Source organism: Dendropsophus ebraccatus, chromosome 4, assembly GCF_027789765.1.
Source record: "Dendropsophus ebraccatus isolate aDenEbr1 chromosome 4, aDenEbr1.pat, whole genome shotgun sequence".
Lineage (NCBI taxonomy): Eukaryota > Metazoa > Chordata > Amphibia > Anura > Hylidae > Dendropsophus > Dendropsophus ebraccatus.
Genome location: NC_091457.1, coordinates 147,049,714 through 147,074,601, shown reverse-complemented (window position 1 = coordinate 147,074,601; position 24,888 = coordinate 147,049,714). Strand labels below are relative to the sequence as shown.

General features: G+C 45.0%; 2 protein-coding genes across 2 annotated transcripts; both read left to right on the top strand.

Annotated features, from left to right (window-relative positions):
- The first annotated feature begins 703 nt into the window (after window positions 1-703).
- SEC22B (SEC22 homolog B, vesicle trafficking protein) lies at window positions 704-7,249 on the top strand. Its single transcript, XM_069968951.1, has 5 exons — window positions 704-844; window positions 2,376-2,485; window positions 2,992-3,152; window positions 4,789-4,935; window positions 6,319-7,249. Exons 1-5 carry the CDS (start codon window positions 770-772, stop codon window positions 6,471-6,473), a joined length of 648 nt encoding a protein of 215 aa, XP_069825052.1. The 5' UTR covers window positions 704-769; the 3' UTR covers window positions 6,474-7,249.
- Window positions 7,250-21,374: 14,125 nt separating this feature from the next.
- LOC138789346 (regulator of G-protein signaling 21-like) lies at window positions 21,375-23,407 on the top strand. Its single transcript, XM_069967954.1, has 4 exons — window positions 21,375-21,378; window positions 21,904-21,922; window positions 22,328-22,556; window positions 22,986-23,407. The coding sequence occupies exons 1-4, from the start codon at window positions 21,375-21,377 to the stop codon at window positions 23,184-23,186; spliced, it is 453 nt and encodes a 150-aa protein (XP_069824055.1). The 3' UTR covers window positions 23,187-23,407.
- The last annotated feature ends 1,481 nt before the right edge of the window (window positions 23,408-24,888 follow it).

Below are 24,888 nucleotides of genomic sequence, written 5' to 3'. Positions count from 1 at the left end.
GAACCTTGTATACTAGTATCATTGGTTATATCAGTCTGTGTATTGTTCAGTAACAGTATGGAGGTCATATTTAATCCCTGTGTGGCGGAAATATCAATCTATATACCTGAACATTTCTTTTCAGTAACAGTATGGGAATATTATTAAGTCACCGTATCATGGTGTGGCGGTATTACATGAACCGTGTGTAATGGTAACATTGTGCAATCAGTAACAGTATGTGTGTATATATATATATATATATATATATATATAGTGTGTGTGTATGTATATATATATATATATATATATATATATAAAATCAGTTTTTCTCTGTTTGTTCTCTACACCTGCTGTAAAACTACAACCCTCAGCATGCCCTGAAAGTTCGAAGCTGTTGCAAATTTTTTATTCCTATTGTAGAGCATCAGGCATGCTGGGAGTTGTAGTTGTACCAGCTGGAGAGGCAGATGCTGGGGATCACTGCTATAAGTGACAGCTTCTGTTCTTTCATTCTTGCCACAGCTGACAGTACCCCTGTCAGGTAAAGGGAAGGGACATGTATGAAGAGATGGCTGCATGTGGCTTTCTATGGAGGTCACTTCTGTGTATGACATTGGTCCCTAGCAGTCATCTCCTGCAGCGGAACCTTTCTCTCCCGGAACGTTTCTTCCGCGCTCACCCGGACGGAGTTAACGAGAGAGCATGGCCAGCGCAACCGAGAGCTGCTGGAAACACTTCCGGCCAACTCATCGCTTCCAGTTGTCAGCGGCTGGTGTGTGTGCTCATCATGGTGCTGCTGACAATGATAGCCCGGGTGGCGGACGGCCTGCCCCTGGCCGCCTCAATGCAGGAGGACGAGCAGGTGGGTGACGGCTGCGGGGGGCTTGTCCTGTACGTGGCCTCTAGGGGGGGACAGAGAGGGGGGGACACACAGCAGGTGCTGTCACTTATACACATGTGACATAGAGGGGCAGCTGTATGCCAGCCTGGTGTCGTCTGTCATGGGTGTGAGCCTGTGAGGGGTCTCGTTTTGTCATCGTTAATAAAGAATAAAAAAATAAAAAGTTTACATCCTGCATGTTAGTGGGGGCAAAGGTCACAGGTGTGTAGTCTATGAGGTCTCAAAAAGTACTGATGGGGGCGGTCTCATCGTGTGGTAAATGTGTATGACATTTCATTACTCTCACTGTAAGGGCTTGTTCACACACACACGTACACTCATAAGGGCTTGTTACACTCGTACTCTCACTATAAGGGCTTGTTCACACACAGGTACTCACTATAAGGGCTTGTTCTCTGACTATAAGGGCTTGTTACACTCGTACTCACTATAAGGGCTTGTTCACACACAGGTACTCACTAAGGGGAGGTTCACACGCGTGTACTCTCACTATAAGGGGAGGTTCACACGCGTGTACTCTCACTATAAGGGGTTGTTCACACACGCATATTCTCACTATAAGGGCTTGTTCACACACAGGTACTCACTAAGGGGAGGTTCACACGCGTGTACTCACTATAAGGGGAGGTTCACACGCGTGTACTCTCACTATAAGGGCTTGTTCACACACGCATATTCTCACTATAAGGGCTTGTACACACACATGCACTCTTATTATAAGGGCTTGTTCACACACATGTACTCTCACTATACGTGTTGTTTTACACACAAGTACTCTCACTGTAAGGGCTTGTACACACACGGGTACTCCCCCTATAAGGGCTTGTTCACCTGTTGACCTATCACTTATCCTTTAAAAGGGTTACAGAGAAATACAGAGCTTATTTCTTTCACAATCAGCGCCACCCCTGTCCTCAGGTTGTGTGTGGTATTGCAGCTCAGTTGAACTGAAGTGAATAGAGTCCAGTTGCAATACCATACACAACCTGAGGACAAGGGTGGTGCTGTGGTATCTAAGTGATTTGGCAGGGGGGGCTCCCTGTGTAACCCATCAACATCCTCCTGTGATCATGAGCGCTGCTGGCTGCCGGTGTCCTGATAAGGCCCCTCCCCTCAGCCTGCCTTGGCTGTATGACTACTGGGCCATGCTGGAGGAATGATGTAATAGGGTAACAGTCAGTGTAACTCTGCCCAGCAGTAACGCCTCGGTATACTGAGACATTGTGCAAGCAATCACAAATTACATTGTTATTTTCCCTGGAGGAACTAAAAGGAATGGGTGGGGGGTGAAGAACGGGCACGGTAAAAAGTCAGTAAATTATATACACCCCAAAAACCCACACCTCATCCTGCATCTTTCCCTGCGCTGTGTACCCTGCCCCCCCTGCCCCCTGTGCCGTGTACCGGAATGATAACATTTCATTGTTTTCTAGTTATTTGTAATGTATTTAACGTTCAGATGTTTCTTTTTTTTTTTTTTTTTTTTTTTCAGTCTGGACGAGACTTGCAACAATATCAAAACCAAGCCAAGCAGCTCTTCCGGAAGCTGAACGAACAGTCGCCTGCTCGCTGTACGCTGGAGGCGGGAGCCATGACATTCCAGTGAGTCAGTAAAATCAGTATTAATCACTTCCACAATCCTCTTCCGCCATGGCCTAATAATAATAATTTCTTTATATAGCACCTACACAGCACTGTACAGATCAGTCCCTTTGCCTATTGGGGCTCACAATCTAGTTAGGTTTTATCCGTAGCAGATGTGACCAGTGTGATTGTCCCCTCATTAGTCGTGGGGACATTTTTCTAGTGCAATGCTCTGTGACCCAGTGTGTCACAAAGCCACTGAGCATGCTCGAATCCGGTTATTCTGCATTTGGTTACCGTTGGATGCAGCCCTATGGAGTCCGGGAAAACATGGATACAGCCATAGACCATAGGCTGTATCCATGTTTTCCCAGATTCCATAGGGCTGCATCCAACTTCTTCAGCCACCAGTAATCAAATGCCGTATGATCAGGCCTGACATGCTCCAGTTACGCTCTTCTCTAGTCAGCAGTGATTGCCGGTGCATTGAGTCATGACTCCTGTATTCTTCTCCTTTACCACAGCTACTTAATCGAGAAAGGCGTCTGCTATCTGGTTCTGTGTGAAATGTCGTATCCTAAGAAGCTAGCCTTTGCTTACCTGGAGGATCTGTATAATGAGTTTGATGAACAGCACGGAAAGAAAGTCCCCACCGTGTCCAGACCTTACTCCTTTATAGAGTTCGGTAAGTTCTCACTATTGTTCAATCCTCTGCTGAGAAAATAAAAGATGGCACAGATTGGTACAACCTTTCCATAGAGCTATGTCTCCACTTCATGTTAGAATTATGTGGCCTCCTCATTTGATTAAATGGGTTGTTCACCTGAATAGATGTTCTTTCAAATCAACTGGTGCCAGAGATCTGTAATTTACTTCTATTAAAAATCTCAAGTCTTCCACTACTTATCAACTGCTGTATGTCCTGCAGGAAGTGGTGTATTCTTTCCAGTCTGACACAGTGCTCTCTGCTGCCACCTCTGTCCATGCCAGGAACTGTCCAGCGCAGTAGAGGTTTTCTTTGAGGATTTGCTGCTGCTCTGGACAGTTCCTGACATGGACAGAGGTGGCAGCAGAGAGCACTGTGACAGACTGTAGAGAATACACCACTTCCTGCAGGACATACAGCAGCTGATAAGTAGTGGAAGACTTGAGATTTTTTTTTAATAGACATAAATTACAAATATCTGGCACTTTCTTTCACCAATTGCTTTGAAAGTAATTATTTTTTTGGTGAACAATCCCTTTAACATTTATCCTCCAATAAGTAAAAGGACAATGGGGTATGGATAGAGTGGAGACTGACACGCTGTTGCTTTGTGGCCTGGGGTGCAGCGTACCATTTGTCTCATGCAGGCTCTCTGAGGAAAATTGGCTGGTATGAATAATGGGCTGGTATACTGGTATTATCATATCCTAAATCAGATCATTATTCTATGTCCACTAAGGGTATGTGCACTCTGCGGAATCCCGACAGAACACCCGTCGTGGATTCCGCAGCTCGCGATCCCGCTCGTTCTTCAGGCGGATGGCAGAATCTGGCAAACCATAGAATAAAGCCTATGGTAGCAGCGGAAATGCGCACGGTCACCAGAGTCTGCGAGGGTGTGTGTGCTGTGGAATTCACGACGGGTGCTCCTTCGGGATTCCGTAGTGTGCACATACCCTAATACCTGAGCAACAATATATTATATACCTAATATAATATTAAATCACTTTTGCCCCTAGCAACCAATCAGATTCCACCTTTCATTTTCCAAAGAGTCTTTAAGGAATGAAAGGTGGAATCTGATTGGTTGCTAGGGGCAACTGAGGCAGTTTCACTTTACACCATGTTTGATAAATCTCCCCCTTCATGTTAATATATATTTTATATGTGGGTTAAAGGGCTTAGGTACCTTCTTCAGAAGTGATGCTAACCTCATTTTTGTTCTGCACTGTGGAGGGAGGGGGGATAGTTAAGATTTAAAGGGCGTTTCCAGGATTAAAGAAAACACAGCTACATTCTTGTAAAAACAGTGCCACCACTGTCCTCAGGTTGTGTGTGGTATTACAATTCAACTCTGTTAACTTCAGAAGAACTGAGCTGCAAAACCCCACACCCTCATCTTAAGACATGCCTTTTAAGAAGAAATGAATTGGATTGTTTGTTTTTTCTATGTTTAGTGTTCCTTTAAATGGTTTCTTTTCATGCAGTCCTCCAGAAGTGTAGAGTTTTTCTTTTTGCATGTTATTAATGGTTGCGGTTGTATTAAGCTTACGCTATGAAGAAAACAGAATCGTATCAACTTCACACTTATGTAATTATGTTTTTTTTTTTTAAGATAATTATATTCAGAAGACAAAGAAGACGTATATCGACAGTAGAGCTAGAAGAAATCTGGGTAACATCAATACCGAATTACAGGACGTTCAGAGGATCATGGTGGCAAACATTGAAGAAGTCCTGCTTCGTGGTGAAGCTTTATCAGGTAGGTCTTATAAAGGCAAGAGGAAGGGATACATAGGGTGCAGGTATGGCAACGCTTGCTGTGTACAGATTAACGTGAAATTCCTTCATGGATACTAAAAGTGAGCGAACCTCGAGCATGCCCATGTTTGTCCAAACCTGAATGTGCGGCATTTGATTAGCGGTGACTGCTGAATTTGGATAAACCCCTAAGGGCCCTATTACACAGAGCGATAATCTGCCGGATCAGGCCAATTCTGCAGGATATCGCTTTATGTTATAGAGGCAACAATCAGCTGATGACAACTATCATCGTCTGATCGTGTCTTTTGGCCGGGAACAGAAATCATCGGCTGCTAATAACTGCGTGTAAGAGCGATGCACGGCCAATGGCTGATAAATCTGTAAAGAATATAATAAACTGTATGTTACCTCTCTACGCTCTCCGGCGTTGTCTTCCTGGGTTCCTTACACTCCCTGCAGCCGCTGCTAAAACTTCAGAGTCTGTCTCTGAAGGCACAGGCTGTGCAGCCAATCACTGGCCAAGATGGGAACGCCACAGCCAGAGACTAACGGAAACTGTTTCTGAAATTGCACTGGAGGCTGCAGGAAGCGTGGGGAGCCCAGGAAGAAACCGGGGAGCGAGGAGAGGTAACATATTTACTATATACAGCCCTTACTGCACAATAATTGAGCCTTCCTGGAAAATATAGATACAGCCCTCAGTGAGGGTCACATGATGTCTAAAGTTTGTAACTATAATAGATGTCCTTAAAGACAGATTAAAGCGACTCTGTACCCACAATCTGTCCCCCCAAACCACTTGTACCATCGGATAGCTGCTTTTAATCCAAGATCTGTCCTGGGGTCCGTTCGGCAGGTGATGCAGTTATTGTCCTAAAAAAATTTTTTTAAACTTGCAGCTCTGTGCCAAACTGCCGTGGCCTAGAGTATCTGTGCCCTAACCTTGCACCACCCCTCCGTCCTTCCTCCCCACCCTCTTCATCATTAGGAATACCACTGGCAGGATATTTCCTATTCCTCTGCAGTGAAAACTGCGCAGGTGCCTTAACGATCCAGCTCATGTGCAGTGTGCAGCTGCTGAATAAGAGAATACCTGCCTGGAGCATTCCTAATGATGAAGAGGGCGGGGAGGAGGGACAGAGAGATTGTGCCAGCCTAATGTATAGTCACTCTAGGCCACGCAAGTTTGACACAGGGCTGCAAGTTTAAAAGTTGTTTTTTAGGACATTAACAGCATCACCTGCCGAACGGACCCCAGGACAGATCTTGGATTAAAAGCGGCTATCCGAAGGTACAAGTGGTTTGGGGGGGGTCAGATTGGGAATACAGAGTAACTTTAATAATTGCACGAGGTCATTCTGTGTTGTCTACTTCCTTGCAGCACTGGATACGAAGGCCAGCAATCTCTCAACCTTATCCAAGAAATACCGTCAAGATGCAAAGTACCTGAACATGCGCTCCACCTATGCTAAACTGGCCGCAGTCGCCGTGTTTTCGGTCATGTTGATCGTCTACGTCCGATTTTGGTGGCTGTGAACCACAAGAATCGTCTTACAAAACTGTGGAGGTTAACAAATGGAAAAATGCCAAGGTTGTGGAAGGGTTAATTGTTCTCCGTCACCTGTTAGCTTCAGAGGCCCGCCACCCGGAGGGACCCGCGGTACACCTCGTGATTCACTCTAGTTTGTTTGCATCGGATTACACTGTATAAATAATAGACTTGAAAATAATGTTTTCTCGAAGACGAGAAGAACGATCTATAGAAAGACTATTGGTGTTCCTCAGTGTTCCTTGCTCCTGCACTCATTTCGAAAAAAACTTTTCCAATGCAACTTGTGACACCGTAGTCTTTCGTTTTCTCCACATCGCTGTTATTTCCTGTTTTAGAGTTTTAACATCTCTCCTGCTATTGTAATGTCCGGCAGCAAACAACCATCATTTTACTCCCATCGTCTCATATTCCTGTACAGTCACAGTCTTTCCTACTTCAGCTCTGTCATCACTATGTCGTGGGGCCCCATATGTCTCTATAGCGTATTATTATTATTATTATAAATGAGCATGTATGGGGTGATTTCTTTTCTTTTTTTGTTATGGACAGATTTAAACATTTTCAATCAAGACTATAAATAAGATGCAGATATACAATAAATGCATATAAGGCAAGAAAGAAGCTACACTAGATATAATAGCCTCAACGAGTTACACATAGCCATGTTATACGTACTAGGAAAAATCCTGCAGCATTGATCTTAATTTTTAATGAAAAAAATATTGTGAGCCAAATACACATTAAAAAAGTCTACAACTAAGTTTTTTTCTTCACGTCTTCTTCTAATAGATGCAGCCGTCTATGTTTGTCCTAAAGGACAACTCTGGCCAAAATTATTTTTTAATATGTTATTACTTATGAAAAATTAGACAAATTTCTAATGTACATTAATTATGGGAAATGCACATATAGGGCTATTTCCCTTAATTTAGTAGATCAGGGAGACTTCAGATTCTTTGAAATACTGTGATGTCACGAACCGGGGGTGTAATTACAATGAAATGTCCAGCCGGGGGCGCACTTTAGATAGAAGTCAATGAGTACCATTGACTTCTATATATAGTGCGCCCCTGCTGGACACTCCATTGGAATTACAATGGATGTGTATGTAAATGTAATATACAGTATGTTTTTGATTGAATACATTTATCAATCAATCGGTACATTTGGAGGGCACTGAGCAGGGAGGGAGAGAAGTGCATCTACCTCCCCCCTCCCTGCTCGGTGCTGCTGCCATACATACACACTTTTGTATGAGCAGATAATGGGGGAGTAGTACCAGGGCCGATCTCCATGGTAAGCCTGCCGAACCGCCGCTCCCCGCCGCCGCACTGGACTACACTGAACAACTACTCCCATCAACTGCTCATAGTATGAGCAGGTCATAGGAGTAGTAGCTGGGTTATCGCTATCACGCCGCCGGGCGCAGGGGGAGCCGCTCATCACTCAGAAGCCATCATGCCCCCTCTGCTCCCCCCTCGTCCTTCTTCCGGGATCCAGCAAACTTCCCCCTATCCCGGCTGACTCCCCCCGCCTTGCCGTTGCTCTCCGATCACACATACTGGCTCCTGGTGCTTCCTGGTGTCCCCGGCCGGCACGTGTGGGAGAGGGGAAGCCGGTATGTGTGATCGGAGAGCGGCAGCCAGGCGGGGGGGAGTCAGCCGGGACAGGGGAAAGTTTGCCGGATCCCGGAAGGAGGCGGAGGGGGCATGATGGCTCCGGTGTGATAAGCGGCTCCCCCTGCGCCCGGCGGCATCAGCGGCGACGGCGATGTGATAGCGATAACCCAGCTACTACTCCCATCACCTGCTCACACTATGAGCAGTTGATAGGAGTAGTAGTTCAGTGTAGTCCAGTGCGGCGGTTCTGCAGGCTTACCATGGAGATCGGCCCTGGTACTACTCCCCCATTACCTGCTCATACTATGAGCAAATGATGGGGCAGTAGTACAGTGTGTATCTATGGCAGCAGCACCGAGCAGGGAGGGAGGGGGGAGGTAGATGGCACTTCTCTCCCTCCCTGCTTGGTGCCCCCCAAATGTACTGATTGATTACATTTATGGAATACTTTGGGGAGCAAGGACACTATTGTTGACAGCTTTTTGTCTGTTACGACAACTGCTCTGCTCTAAAAGCAGTGGTCTGGATGAATTTTTTTTTATATATATATAAACAGAGAGAGAGAGGTCCCTACGCAATGACATCTGCACAGGTCACAGAAAATGTCCAGATTATGCTCCCATATGAATCAATAGGATCCTCTATAGTCTGTTGTGCTCATATCCACATAAAAAAATCCTGTTTTTGCCCACCTATCAAAGCGGTTATGCAGCGTTAGAAAAACATGGCCACTTTCTTCCAGAGACACTCTTGTCTCCAGTTCAGGTGCGGTTTGCAATTAAACTCCATTTACTTCAATGAAACTGAGTTGCAAAACTTGCACCCAAACTGGAGACAAGAGTGATGCTGTCTCTGGAAGAAAGTGGCCATGTTTTTCTAACACTGGATAACTCCATTAAGTGTACATAGTCAACCAAATAGTAAAATCTCAGAAAAACTCAGCAAGAAAGTTAAAACACTATGGGAAGACTACAAAAAGATATAAAATTACTTTTTTTCTGGACTGAATCACACATTGGATTTTGTCGAACAGTTTTAAGTTTTTCGTGGTTCGAGCAGAGCAACAATAGAGAGGCTGCCACACACCGTGATCAATCGTGTCGGGCGGTATACTCTATATAATAATATACACAGGGAGAACAGGACCTTTCTCTGTGGCAGTGCTTAAAGGGGTTATCCAGCGCTACAAAAACATGGCCACGTTTCCCCCTACTGTTTTCTCCAGTTCAGGTGCAGTTTGCAATTAAGCTCTATTTACTTCAATGGAACTTATGGTGCGTTTACACGAAACGATAATTGGCCGGATCATACGATTAACGATGTCGGAGTAACGGGTTTTTTTTTTCATAACGATCAGCGTTTAGACGGTACGATATATTGTACGGAAAAATCGTTTTGTGATTGCGCGCCCGCAGACCGCCCCCCCTCGCTCATTCGCAGCCCGGCCCCACGGTCAACCGCAGCCTCCTGCGCCTCCCCGATCGCCTCCCCGATCGCCACCCCCGCCGCCCCGATCGCCACCCCCGCCGCAGCAGCTCTGATCGCTGCCGCCCCGTCCGCAAGCATACGTTAACTGCTCCGCATAGCAGGTCTTCGAAATCCCCGACTCCCCTCTTCAGTGCATTGATTGGCTGAAGAGGTGAGCCGGGAATTTCAAACGGCTCCTCTTCAGCCAATCAGTGCTGCCTTGCATTGATTGGCTGAAGAGGTGAGCCGGGAATTTCAAACGGCTCCTCTTCAGCCAATCAGTGCTGCCTTGCATTGATTGGCTGAAGAGGGGAGCCGGGAATTTCAAACGGCTCCTCTTCAGCCAATCAGTGCTGAAGAGGAGCATTGATTGGCTGAAGACGAGCTGTTTGAAATTCCCGGCTCCCCTCTTCAGCCAATCAATGCACTGAAGAGGGGAGTCGGGGATTTCGAAGACCTGCTACGCGGAGCAGGTAACGTATGCTCGCGGCGGGCGCGTTCGGAGCCGGCGCAGGGGGCTGCGGATGAGCGGGGGGCCGGGCGAGGCTGCGGGCGGCCAGACTATCGCGCGACAACTGTTTACACGGAACGATCTGGGAATTTTTTGCGAACGACGATTTGAGAACATGTTGGAAGATCAAAATGAACGATTTCTCGTTCGTCGTTTGATCGTTTCCTGCGTTTACACGTACGATTATCGTTCAAATTCGATTGTTATTGCGCAAATTCGCACGATAATCGTTACGTCTAAACGCACCATTAGTTTCAAAACCCCACCCAAACTGGAGACAACAGTAGAGGGGAAAGTGGCCATGTTTTTGTAGCGCTGAATAACCCCTTTAATCAGAGTAGGGGATCGGGAAGTGCAGGGCTAGCTAGTACAATCCTGCAGTTTCCCACACAAGCATTGGTGGCAGCAGAGAGGCCTGTGTAGCCCGGTTTGCTGCTGCTCAACAAATGGTAGATAAAAAAAAACACATTTATTTTATTAAAGTTATATTACAAAGTAAAATAACTTCATTAATGGAGAAGTCCGGCCGAATTTTAAAATTCAGCAGGGGCAGGGAGGATATTGATTACAAGTAGGAACTTGCCTGTCCCCATGCCCGGGGTGAGCAACGGGACCTGCCTTGGGACCCCCGCCAGAAGGCATTTTCCTCTGAGTTGTGATGACGTCACGACTCTGGGGGGAAAACGCCTGTCCTGGCTGATGGACTGGCCGCTCAGCTAATCAGTAACTGGAGCCCAGTTACCGGTTGAGCGGCTATGCCATCAGCCAGGTCGTGACGTGTCAGCACCAGAGATCCTGAGGCCAGTCCCACCGCTCACCGTGGTCACAGGGAGAGGTAAGTTTGTACTTGTTCTCGGTTTCCCCCCCCTGCCAGCTGCCGAATATAAAACAAGTTTGCAATTTACATTAATTATTATTTTTGTTCAGTTATCATGGAGAACACAGCACTTACTGTTTTCTGACTTTTTTCCTCCAAAAAACAGGCAAGTCAGAAAACAGGAAGTCCTGTGTATCCCAGGCCTTATGAGCGCTCACAGAGAGAAGGCAGTCATGTGACTGACGGACATATTGAGCCGTGACTCTCTGTACTGGCCAGAATTCCAGGGTTCAGTCTGTTTTTTTAACCAGCACAAGTCAAAAAATCTGCCTTCAGGAGACTGGACCTGGATTTCTGGTAAGTACAGCTTTGTTTTACAGCATGATAACAACAACAAAAATAATGAATGTAAATTGCAAACTTGCTTTATATCACATCTACTGTTGATTTAGATTTTAACAGTGACACTTTAAAAAATAGCCGAACTTCTCCTTTAAAACAACGTATTAGCAAAATGAAAAATAAATACCCCTTTATTGGTATTCAAAAGCATTTAATGACATCACTAACACAGTATAGTAAACAAACTGCCATTCAAATGAGCTGATGTTAATATTTGAATGTCAGTGACGGCCTAGACTCCACCCACCTATGACAGACCAGCACTACATTTTAACTCTTTCCCCTTTAAGTTGGCGACTTTCTATGTGTCTGTTTTTTTTTAATTTACAATATTATAGGAGGCCATATAACCATTTGCATGGGCGGCATAGGGAGATGATACAACACAAAGCCTCGGCAGACCGTATCCTGAACATTTGAATCATTATATTGGAAATATTTTAAAGCGCAGAACTAGAAAGTGAGAGTTCATTTTCTTATGCAAACTGATTTTTTTCGTGAACGCCGCCAAACAAATAAAGCGCATGGAAAGATTTCTGTAAGAATGTCCAGCAACGGGAACACCACAAAACTGCTTTGCATCTTAAATAAGGGACGTTTGCATACTCCATGACAGGTGTCCACGCTCTTCTACATTGGTGGGTCATATGTGGTTAGCTATGTATATCAAGCTGGCTTTTAAGCTTGAAGGGACAGGAAGCAGGTTTTTCGCCCTTTTTTCTTATCATTATCCTAAGCTCTCCTGCTCATCCTATGTCCCATAAATGACAGAAAATTTTATTTCTCCAATACTCAGGAGACTTATACATTCTTCATAGTCCTACAAAGCTGAGGAAATCCTGAAAGCGTATCGGATACAAGGCACCTGTATATTCCTGTAAGTATTATTATTATTGTATTACTTTTACTATGTGTAAATGACGTAATGAATGATACAGAAGTAAAAGAAAAGTTTCACCACATCTCTAATAGATATGATAATAACATATATACATCATGGCTATCTTGGAATATAGCCATGAAGCTGACTAAGGATAATTCATTGCCGAAGATCAAAAAAACTTAATCGTAATGGGGCCCCAATGGGAAACTACAGAAGCAAAATGTAAAAAAGATTTACACTATAGCTAGATATGTAATAGACAGCCAAAGGTTATATGTTTATATAAAGACACAGGTATATACATAGGCAAAAGGCGTATAAATACTATTATTATTATTATTATTATTATTATTATTATTATTAAGCTTTGTCTAATGATATTTCTAACACCAGGCTATTCATTTAAAAATTAGGATTAAATTTTTTTTTTTTTTTTTTTTTAAAGTACTGGTGATTGCCAGTTTTTCTGCCATGGTGCTCCACAATACATAGCATTGCTCTATAATACTCTGTGTAATGGGGCATAAGGCAGGTTGTTGGCTGATAGATATCAGAGGTAGGCATGGTCCAAACCTGCTGAGGTGTGGGTTCGTATGAACCTGAACTCTCGGCAATGATTCCCGCTGTCTTCCACCTCCGTGCAGCGGGTGGATTCAACCGGAGGACCGCCTGGAAAACTTGGATACAGCCATAGCCATAGGCTGTATCCCAGTTTTTCAGGCGGTCCTCCGGCTGTATCCACCCTCTGCACGGAGGTGGAAGACAGCGGGAATCATTGCCGAGAATTCAGGTTCGTACGAACCCGAACCTCGGCATATTCGGACCATCCCTAATCAGAGGGTTGTTGGTGTTAAGACCAGATTCATACAGGATGGATTCGCAGCAGATTTCTTGTTGCGAATTTGCAGCGAAGTCCAATGAGATTCCATACTCGCAGCAGGATTGTCATCTCGCTGTGACTATGTTAAAGTCAGTCCCTTAACCCACCACGGCCCAGTACATACATTACCAGGTCTGTGCTCCAGATTGCTTTGGGGGCTCCTGGCTCAGCCAATCAGTGTGCTGCCCCGCTGCAGTGCACTGATTGGTTGAGCGCCGGGAGCCCCCGAATCAAGCCGGAGCACAGACCCGGTAATGGTATCGGCTGGGTGGGTTAAGGGGGTCACCAGTGCAACCGGGCGGTGGGGAAAGCAAATCATATGCTGGGCTGTATTGCTATAAGGTAGAGGGAGATTGTGATCCCGCTGTATAGAGGCCACATCTGGAATACTGTGTCCAGTTCTGGAGACCTCATCTAAAAAAGGTATTGATAACAAAGAACGGGTCCAAAGACGGGCTACTAAAATGGTGGAGGGTGTGAGGCATAAACCATATCAGGAAAGACTTAAGGATTTGAATCTGTATAGTCTGGAGGAAAGAAGAGAAAGGGGGGACATGATTGAAACCTTTAAGTATGTTAAGGCACTAAATAAGGTTCTGGAGGTAAGTGTTTTTAGAAAATAACTGAACTCAAGAATAAGAGGACACAGTGAGAGGTTAGTTGGGGAAAGATCAGAAGCAACGTGAGAAAATATTACTTCACTGAAAGAGTAGTAGATGCTTGGAACAAACTTCCAGCAGATGTTATTGGTGAATCTGCAATAACTGAATGCAAACCTTCCTGGTATATACATATATCTATCCTAAGATAATAAGAAGTACTGAAAGGGAAGACTAGATGGACCCTGTGGTCTTTTTCTGCCGACAATCTTCTATGTTTCTATGTATGTTTTTTAAATGTTTTTTTTTATTAATATTGTACTAACATTGATTTATAAACAAAATTGTGAATTTTGCTCAGTTTCTCTTCTGCAGCCTGCATGTGTTTTCATATACTGTACCTTCCAGGCTGTTCTTTCTCATTCTCACGTCTTAGTCTTCATCTGCTGCTTCTCTTTTTGTGTTCTGAACAATCTTTAAAGTTTATTTATAACCAAATGAGACTTGAAACTTTGAGATCTGAGGCTCACAGAGAATTGTATAGGCGGCATATAATTCAGTGGAGTGAATACAAATGATAATATGGATGCAGTAGACCTAAGGACAAGTGTGGCACTGTTTGTGGAAGAAAGAAGCTAGGTTTTCTTAAAGGGGTATTCCCCCCAAAAGCAAAAAAAATTAACTGCTCCCAAACCTAGCTATTCTTACTCACCAAGTCCCCCCGAGTATTTTGAGCCGTCTCCCATCTTTCTAGCTGCTGCCGTTCCTGAGTTACAAGTTTTTCTAAATCATGGTCTATAATTAAGATAAGAAACTACATTTCCCATCATGCAATGCTTATGTCTGATGATGAAGTAGTAGAGCTGAGATGGTGATGGCTTAGCAGAACTGAGATGATGATGGCGGCGTAGCAGAGCTGAGATGGTGATGGCATAGCAGAGCTGAGATGGTGAGACGGTGTAGCAGAGCTGAAATGGTGATGGCCTAGCAGAGGTGAGATGGCATAGCAGAGCTGAGATGGTGAGACTGTGTAGCAGAGCTGAGATGGTGAGACTGTGTAGCAGAGCTGAGATGGTGAGACGGTGTAGCAGAGCTGAGATGGTGAGACGGTGTAGCAGAGCTGAGATGGTGAAACTGTAGCAGAGCTGAAATGGTGATGGCCTAGCAGAGCTGAGATGGTGAGATGGCATAGCAGAGCTGAGATGGTGAGACGGTGAAGCAGAGCTGAGATGGTGAGACGGTGTAGCAGAGCTGAGATGGTGAGACGGTGTAGCTGAGCTGAGATGGTGAGACGGTGTAGCTGAGATGGTGAGACGGTGTAGCTGAGATGGTGATGGCATAGCAGAGCTGAGATGGTGAGACGGTGTAGCAGAGCTGAGATGGTGATGGCATAGCAGAGCTGAGATGGCGAGACAGTGTAGCAGAGCTGAGATGGTATAGCAGAGCTGAGATGGTGATGGCATAGCAGAGCTGAGATGGTGAGACAGTGTAGCAGAGCTGAGATGGTGATGGCATAGCAGAGCTGAGATGGTGAGACAGTGTAGCAGAGCTGAGATGGTGATGGCATAGCAGAGCTGAGATGGTGAGACTGTGACCGCAGGTGGCGGGGGACAGTGAGACGAGGACGACCGGGGGGTGGGGGTGGGGCGGGGCGGATGGGTTACAATTGATGAACGGAGGGACGGAAGGGGGGGGGGGGGCGCCGGTAAGCGCTGCGGGCGAGCGCCCAGCAGCCGCAAGTGACGGGGGACAGTGAGCCGCGGGGCCGCTGGTAAGCTGGTAAGGGGGGGGGGGAAGCGCCGCGGGCGAGCGACACAGAGAAATTGATGGACAGGGGGATGCGGGGGGGGGGGGGGGGGGTTGCAGGCGAGCAGCTCTGAGCAGTCGATGGACCGGGGAGGGGGGGGCGGAGGGCGTTTGAGCGCCCAGCAGCAGCAGGTAACGGGGGACAGTGAGCCGCGGGACTGCCGGCTCTTAGCAATTGAATGAGGGACGAACGGACGGGGGGGGGGGGTTGAGCTGCGGGGAAGTGCCATGAGCAATTGATGGACGGGGGGGGGGATGGGGATGGGGTAGGGGTGACAGTGAGTGACGGGGAACAGTGAGCACTTACCGGCGGCCCCGCGGCTCTCAGCAATTGAAGGACGGGGGGGGGGGCCTGCTGGGAAGCGCCGCGGCTCGGAGCAATTGACGGAGGGGGAGAGGGAGGGGTGACGGGTAACAGTCAGGGGGTGAGCTCTGGGGCTGGGGGGGAACACGGTACCGGTGACTGCTGTTAGAGAAGGAGTCAGTGACGGCTGCACTGATTGATCACTGTCTCCCTCTCTAACAGCAGCCACCGCCGTCCTCCTTCACTTCAGATTGGCTGGGATAGAAGCGCTAACCCGGCCCATTGAAGAGAAGGAGGACACGTGATGCCGTCTCGGAGGGTGCGGGCCAGGAGCAGGGAGCGTGTCGGAGTGGACTGAGAGCTGATGATTCTATGCAATCCGTAGGGGTGGGGGCACCTAGATAACAGCAAAACTGTGCAGAATCCTTAATAACTTTATATTGGAAAGATGGAAAGCTACGGGTGGGCAACGTATTAATGCAAAAATAATTTTGGGGGGAATACCCCTTTAAGTCATGGACAGCCCCTTTAGGGTACGTTCACACTTACCGGATCCGCAGCTGATTTCATTTAAATAACTGAACACAGCATCAGATCTGCACCATCAAATCTGCTGCGGATCCTGTAGGTGTGAACGCACCCTTAAGGTAATATGTATGACAGATCTCAGCCTTATTAGTTAAGTGTCTTTATTTAAAGGTGTTGTCCAGGTATAATATCTCACCAGAACTAAACTTGGATGTGGAAGGAGGTAGTAGTAGGAGGGAGTATAGTGTCCAGGTTTTGTTCTGATAATATAGTTGGAGGGTTACTGCAATGTAAACAAACTTTTGATGTGTTGTACAGTCATGTCAAAAGTTTAGATCGGTCCGGGTCTCATTGCTAGGACGCCCTCTGAGTATTGCCGAGGGAAGCACACAGCCGTTTGCTTCACTTTTCACTTTGGCTCTCTAGACTTATAATTGAGCCCATCTCTTGCAATCAGTCAGATTGAGTGACTAGCCAGGGAGTGAAGTGCGCTGACGCATGCTTCACCTGGATGTGCCCATGTCACAATTTTACTTGAAAAAAAAAAATTTTTTGACATTGTATATACAGTAGTTGATATTGTAACTTATACTATTGTCAGGAGGAATTATGAGTGGGAGATGTAAGAAACTGATAGTAAGAGGGTGTTAGTATGTGACAACCTAGAGCAGGGGTAGGGAACCTTAGCTCTCCAGATGTTGCAAAACTACAACTCCCATCATTCCTGGACAGCCAAAGATGGAAGTTGTGCTGATGAAGTGATTCCTCACTGGAAGATCAGTAGCACTACCTAGACCAGGGATGGGGAACCTTCGTCCCGCCAGCTGTTGCAAAACTACAATTCCCATCATGCCTGGACAGCCGAAGCTAAAGCTTCGGCTGTCCAGGCATAATGGGAATTGTAGTTTTGCAACAGCTAGAGGGCCAAAGGTTCCCCGTCCCTGACTTAGACAATAGGCTGGTTATTATGGTTCAGATGGATGGCTGGTGAAGTGATAGCTCCTACAGTCCTGGGGTTATACAGGGACTGGTCTAGACTATTGGTGGCTTGCACTGTGATATTGGAGATGGCACTAATGCAGTGATGGCAGAGATGTCCATCATCATGATACTGCCCAGGAGATCAGGAGCTGTCATGCACAGCCAGGCTCTGGCTGCAATCACTGGAGAAGTAAACTTGGATCCCAGCAATGTAACTTTACAGCAGTGAATTATGTCTGTCAGTGTTACACTATAAAAGGCGTTGCTGATCAAACTCAGTCTGCTTTCATAGCCAGGAAATTGGAGGCTGTTGTGAGGTCTCTGCTTTCCATAAGCCACCTTTCTCACCATAGGTAGATGCCGGGAGGATGGCACGTCCATCAGTGAAGGTGCCCGAGGTAGTGGTAATCCAGATAGGTAGTAGAAAGGACCCGGCACTCACCAATTAGCTCTGCGAATTTATTATAGTCTAGTAAAGTAAGGACGCGTTTCGGCAAAGCATAGCCTTCATCCACTTAAAGAGTACCCTTAAGCTGAAGAAGGCCATGCTTGGTTGAAACGCGTCCTTACTCTACCCAATGTATACTGTACTATAATAAATAAGCAATACTACTTGGTGAGTGCCGGGTCCTTTCTACTACCTCTCTCACCATGTTAGATGCTGTAGCCACACTAAAGCAGTGCAGGGGTAGGGAACCCTTTGTAACAGCTGGAGAGCCAAAGTTCTCTACCTCTAATCTAAAAAATTGGCTGTCATGACCAGAGCTTCACTCCATTCCTGATTATTGTGGCGGGAGCCCAGCAATGTGGGTCTGCTCTCCAGCCGGGGTCCTCCTCCTGACTTAACTGGTAAGGCCATACAAACACCATGCTCACAGCCAGGAGCCAAACAACCAGGCACAAAATAGCCCCAAAAAATAAATAAAGAACAAAGAACATCCACAGACAAAGTGATATAAAGCAATACATTCAGGATAGTAATTACATCCTAAGTGCATGCCACAGATAGCTAAAATTCTACTTCTAGTGTATACAGAATACAGTACATGGTAAAAAGAGTTTTAGCAAGACATACGTCCTTTGAAAGAGGTTGAACCACAATGCAAATACTTACAGTTTACAAATATCACCAATGCAAAAATGCAATATTCAGTCAGGTCACCTGGGAGAATGACCATGGAAAGTAAATTTACATATATCATGTTTAAAGTATGAACCACATAGAGCTTTCACATGGAATCATAGATACTAATATAGTAACCTCTTTAGCAGACAGTACGCTAAGAAAGTTAGCATATTTATAGATGACAAAGTGCAGTGTCCCATGGCCGGATGCAGATCTGGAAACGAGTTGGCTCTGAATCTCAAATCCTGGTTGGAGCCCTAACATAGAGACCAGACAAGCAAAGGGCCATTTGTCAATTACTACTTCTCTGATTATAAGCAGCCCTTCTTATAAGGTGGAAAACGTAGATCCCTCCTTGTCAGAGATGGATATACAGATCCCTCCTTCTCGGAGATGGTTAAGTAGATCCCTCCTTCTCAGAGGTGGATATACAGATCCCTCCTTCTCAGAGATGGTTAAGTAGATCCCTCCTTCTCAGAGGTGGATATATAGATCATTCCTTCTCAGAGGTGGATATATAGATCCCTCCTTCTCAGAGGTGTACATATAGATCCCTCCTTCTCATAGGTGGATATATAGATCATTCCTTCTCAGAGGTGGATATATAGATCCCTTCTTCTCAGAGGTGTACATATAGATCCCTCCTTCTCATAGGTGGATATATAGATCATTCCTTCTCAGAGGTGGATATATAGATCCCTCCTTCTTGGAGGTGAATATATAGATCACGCCTTCTTGGAGTTGGTTCTCTGAGACCATAGGACACTTGATATTCCCTCAGCAAGGACTGAATTAGTTTCTAAACAGATAAAGGTGTTGTCTGGCGTTTAACATTTCTTAAAGAAGTCTGGTGAATTATTTTTTTTTAAGTATTCTATTGCCCCCCAAAAGCTATGCAAATTACCAATATACACTTATTACAGGAAATGCACATAAAGTGTTTTTTTTCCCTGCACTTACTACTGCATCAAGGCTTCACCTCCTGGATAAAATGGTGATGTCACTTCCTGGATAACATGGTGATGTCACGACCCGACTCCCAGAGCTGTGCGGACTGTGGCTGCTGGAGAGGGGGATGGCAGGGGGACACTGAGGGACACAGGGCACTGGAGGGACACTGAGCATCCCCCCTGCCATCATCCTCTCCAGCAGCCACAGCTGCACAGCTCTGGGAGTCGGGTCGTGACATCACCATTTTATCCAGGAAGTGACATCACCATTTTATCCAGGAAGTGAAGCCTTGATGCTTTAGTAAATGCAGGGAAAAAAGCATTTTATGTGCATGTCCCGTAATAAGTGCATATTGGGGATTTGTATAACATTTGAGGGCAATACAATACTTAAATAAAAATTTTCACCAGACTTGTCCTTTAACATATTTCTACTGGTACATACAAAACAATAAACATGTTATACTTACCTGGCCACACTCCCGTGTAGTCTCGTCTTGGGAATGACAGCCTACTCAGTCAATGACTGGGATAGGACAGCCCCACGGCCAGTGATTTGCTGAGCGGGCTGTCACTCCCGATATGGGTTTGTCTTAACGCTGGACAACCCCTTTAAAGAAGATGTCTAGTGAAAACTTTTTCCTACTAGACTAAACTTATTGAATGTTTTAATACTCAATAAAATGTGATTGAACCATAAAAATAATAAAACTTATTAAGGCTAGATTTGCACGTAACGTATCTGTAGCGGGTACCTCTCCTGTCAGTGTCAATGTGATTACATACTTGCAGCGGTATATGTAATCATATTGACACTGACAGGAGAGGATTTCGCTGCGAACTCGTGGCGTGAAATCCGCTGTCGATACATTACATGTGAATCTAGCCTTACATATTTTCTCCTTTTTCTTTTTAGCTTACAGAAAAGCACAGGATAAACAGATACGTCATATTTGTGGTAATAGAATGGAATGCTATGAATCCTTGGGTAAACTTCTGGCCAATAAGGGTAAGATAATGACATGTCGCCTATTATAATAACTTGTCATCTTATTTAGGCCGGGTTACAGTTCATTAGGCTTCCATAGTTTACATGTTGGCCTAGGCTTCACTTATGAGAATATTTTGTCTCTCTCACTTACAGATGTGTCCATCCTTTTCATTCTGCAAATTTAGTTAAAGTGTACCTGTCGTTTAATTTTTTTTCAGAAATCAATAGTACAGGCGATTTTAAGAAACTTTGTAATTGGGTTTATTAGCCGAAAAAATGCTTTCTTATCATGAGAAAGCAGTTTGAAGCTCTCCCCCCTGTCTTCATTGTTCTCTATGGAGAGGGGAGGGGTGGAGGGAGATGAGGCACCAAAACAGGACAACAAGGAGTTAACTTACAGCTACATCACCGGCTATCTGCTCTGAAGTCAGCACTGACCTCTCTATATCGGCTTTCACACAGGTCCTGCTGTGTAATCCTTTGTTCTCTGCTCTCTGCTGGTGACTAATTTCCCTCCTCCCCTCTCCATAGAACAGACAGTGCCACATCTGATGCAACAAAACATGATTTCCTGATGATGAGCAGTGAATGAGAGAGAGGAGGAGGGGGGGGGGGCTGGGGAAAGTCTTTTTGAATGCAGATAATGGCATATCTGCCTAATAAACCCAATTACAAAGTTTCTTAAAATCGCCTGGATTTCTGGAAAAAAACAAACAACAAATATGACAATGACACTTTAAAGTTTCTAATTTCTCACTAATTCAATACATCATAGTGACTTGCAAGCAAAACCAAAGACAGCAAAATACATCACATATAACAAATAGCTTAATGTACTACTGGGAAATCGAGGTTTTTTTTTAACAGTTGGTAAATTTTCCATACTGACCCTGATTATACAGTAGTCTGTCTCAGTCAGGCTCTACTAGCAGAGTGACAATCAAACCGTTCAATGCAAAGTAATAAATAGCATAGCATTGATCAGTATAAGCAATCCAGTGATTGCTTATAATAGTCGCCTATGGGTAATTGAAGTGACTCTGTACTGGCATATTGCCACCCACGAACCGCTGGTTGTAGAGCTCCTCACGCCATGCCCAGGGGGTCAACCTGTCTCCTGGTGCCGGTATTTAGAAGAACGACTTTTATCAATGCGGCGGGGCAGGAAGTCTAACTGGCGTGGCCTAGAGTATCAGTAATCTGTATATACAGAGAAGATGTCAATCATATTATCTCTATATGACTCCTAGCTCCATCTGCACAGGGAATAGTTGTTACATAATCTGTGACATTACAGGGTCTCCTAAGAGATGGATCATTCATATTCATATCATATTTTCTCTATTATTTTGTAGTTTGTCTCTGTTCACACCTACAGGATCCGCAGCAGATTTGATGGTGCAGATTTGAGGCTGTGTTCAGTTAATTAAATGAAATCTGCTGCGAATCCGGTAAGTGTGAACGTACCCTAAATGGGGCATTTAGATCTGACCCCAGAGATGCTCAGCATTTTTTACATTTTTGGTGCCCTTTTTTTATTTGTTTTATAGATTCCTTTATATCTGAAGGGTTTGTCTTCGCTCAACACTTAAGGTCCTTTTAGACAAAGCGATTTTTCATTCCCATCAATTAACGATTGGAAACGAGCGCTTTTTGAAATGACCCGAAATTATTCATCATAATACATGGAAGAAAGTCGTTAGTTTCGATCACAGTTACAACCGTTCGTATACTCAAGTTAACAAATGTTGGTAACTACGAACAAACGATGTGCAAAAACACTGAAAAAATTGCGATTATTATTAATGATTTTATGGTCAGTTCCAAATATGCGATCAACGACACACCAACAAATTTTCATTAGTGGTTTGATCGTTCCCTGCATTCACGGGGAAAGATTATCGCTTAAATTTGAACGATTTAATGATTTTTCACGCAATAATCTTTCCCTTCCTGAGGGTTTCTTATCTTTAGTTCATATGCCCCCATAATCCTGAGAAGTGACCTCCATTTCCTGCTCTTTGTTCTCTCCATAGATGGCCTGACTGCATTCAGAGGTTTCTTGAAGTCAGAATTTAGCGATGAAAATATTGAATTCTGGTTGGCCTGTGAGGACTTCAAAAGAACTAAAACTCCCAGCCAACTTGCCACTAAAGCCAACAAAATATATTGTGAATTTATTAAGGCTGAGGCTCCACGAGAGGTAAGACACAGATTTATATTACCTTTGTATTTTAGATTACTAGTACATAAAACTCACCATAAATAGCATGCATATATATAGCCGCATCAATATTTCGACTCACCAGGTGCCTCTCGTCTTTGCAATCTGCAGCGCACTGTCTGTTATCAGGGGATTTCTATCTCTAGTAACAGAGAGGCCAAGAACAAAACACAGGAAGTGGGGGTGGGGCTTATTATATGCAGGAAAGACAGAGCCTGAGCTATGTACCTGCAAGCTCGACCACTCTGTCTGCTGAAGATATTCCACAAAGGCTAATCAAGGCTTCCGACTTTTCTGGGTTTCTATGTGTGCACACTAAATGATACCGTTACGTCATGCCATTTCCAGCTATTGTGACTTTGATTCATAAAATAAATATTTCTTTCTATTTAAATTATTTTTTCACAGGTAAATATTGATCACAGAACGCGAGATCTGATCTCCAAGAAAATCTCACAACCCACAGTAAATTGTTTCGATGACGCCCAAGAATTGATCAAGTGTCTTATGGCAAAGGACTCATTTCCTCGCTTTTTACGGTCAGAGCAGTATAAAGAGCTGGTAAAGAAGCAGCAGGAAAATGGACAGAAAAGATGGCTGTCCTTCTAGTTAAGTGCTGTAGAAAAGATGGTTGCAGTTCAAATAAACAAATTTAGAAGGTTTCCTGCTAGTGATACTCAGCCAGTAGTGAAGTACAATGGATCCTATGTGTAAGCATGGTTAAAGGGAAACTAACAGCATGTTAGAAGACTCTAAGGCCGGGGTCACACTGCGTTTTTGCAGTCCCTTTAATGGATTCCTTTTTAAATGGTTACTTTTAACGTACAGAAAATGGGGTTAATCACATTTTTGAGTATGAAAAAAAAACAAAAAACTTTTGATGTTTTTTTTTTATCATGGAAGTCAATGGAAAATGGATTTTTCTAACATATGTTAAACAGCTTGTAAAAACAGTGTGAATCCAGTCTTACCTGCTGCTGTGTTCCCATAGGGCTGGGGGCTCTGAGAATGAAGGTAATGTTCTCATCGTCATCCTCTGCGCCATTTTCTTCACTTTCAGTTTGCAAATTATCCCAATGCTTGAACCATTTGACCCCAAATTTGGCAGGCAGATACATTGGGTGCCTGGGAAGTTTAGAGCAAAGGTCCCGTACTTGCCAGATGTACAGGAGGGGAGGGGGATGGGGAAGCCCGCCCCATAGAAATGAATGGGAGAATTTCCATACTGCGCAAACAGGCGACATCATTAGGGGCCTATATTCCACGGGAGCGATAATCGGCCCGATTCGGCCAATTATCGCTCGGTGGAATAGAGAAAACGATCAGCCGTTGATCTTGTCATCGGCTGATCCTTTATTTAGGGCCAAACCTAAAATCATCGGTCCCCCACCGTGCATCGCTGCGGTGGAATAGCGGTGCGCGGCGGGCGACCGACGATTTGAGAAACAGCATACATGACCTGGCAGGACTTCTCCTCCGCTCCGTCTTCCTCCCCGGATCCCGTGGCACAGCATCAGCAGCTCCGGAGCGGCCTGACTGAGCTGTCAGACCGCTCAGCCACGGTCAGTGATTGGCTGAGCGGTCTGACAGCTCAGTCAGACTGCACCGAAGCTGATGCTGTGCCGCGGGACCTGGGGAGGAAGACGGAGCGGAGGAGAAGTCCTGCCAGGTAATGTATGGTGCAAGGACATCGGTAACGATGTCCCTGCAGCCCTCGCTTAACAATCATCGGAGCAGTGGAATAGGCCCAGTAAACGAGCACCAATCTAGCAGATCGGCGCTCGTTTACATAGTTGATCGGGCCCCCATTGGCCTGTGGAATAGGGCCCTTAGAATTGCATATCTCCCAAGCAATGAACAGGTGAGGGGATTAGCCTCAGCCAGAGCTATAGAGACATGAATGCGCAGATCCAAAGCATCAGAATTACCTCACAAATATGAGCCAGGCCTGGTGTGAGCTCATGAGGAGAGGGTTGGGAAAAACAAACCCATAGAAATAAAGGGTAGAATGTCCTGGAGATCAGATTTTACCTCACAGAGATGATATCAGTGTCGGACATGCACAATAACGGTAGTTGGGAAGCTATACTGAAGCCTTCGCAACCAATAGGATTACTACTTTCATTTTCAAAAGTAGCTGGAATCTGGTTGCTAGGGACAGCTGCCTCAAAACCCATAGAAATAAATGGTAGAATGTTCTAGAGATCAGATTTTCTCACAGATAAGATGTCGGTGTGTGACCACACCTCCTCCTCACACAATAATAGTGGTTGGGAAGGTATAATTATTAACACACTGACGCTTCATTCCC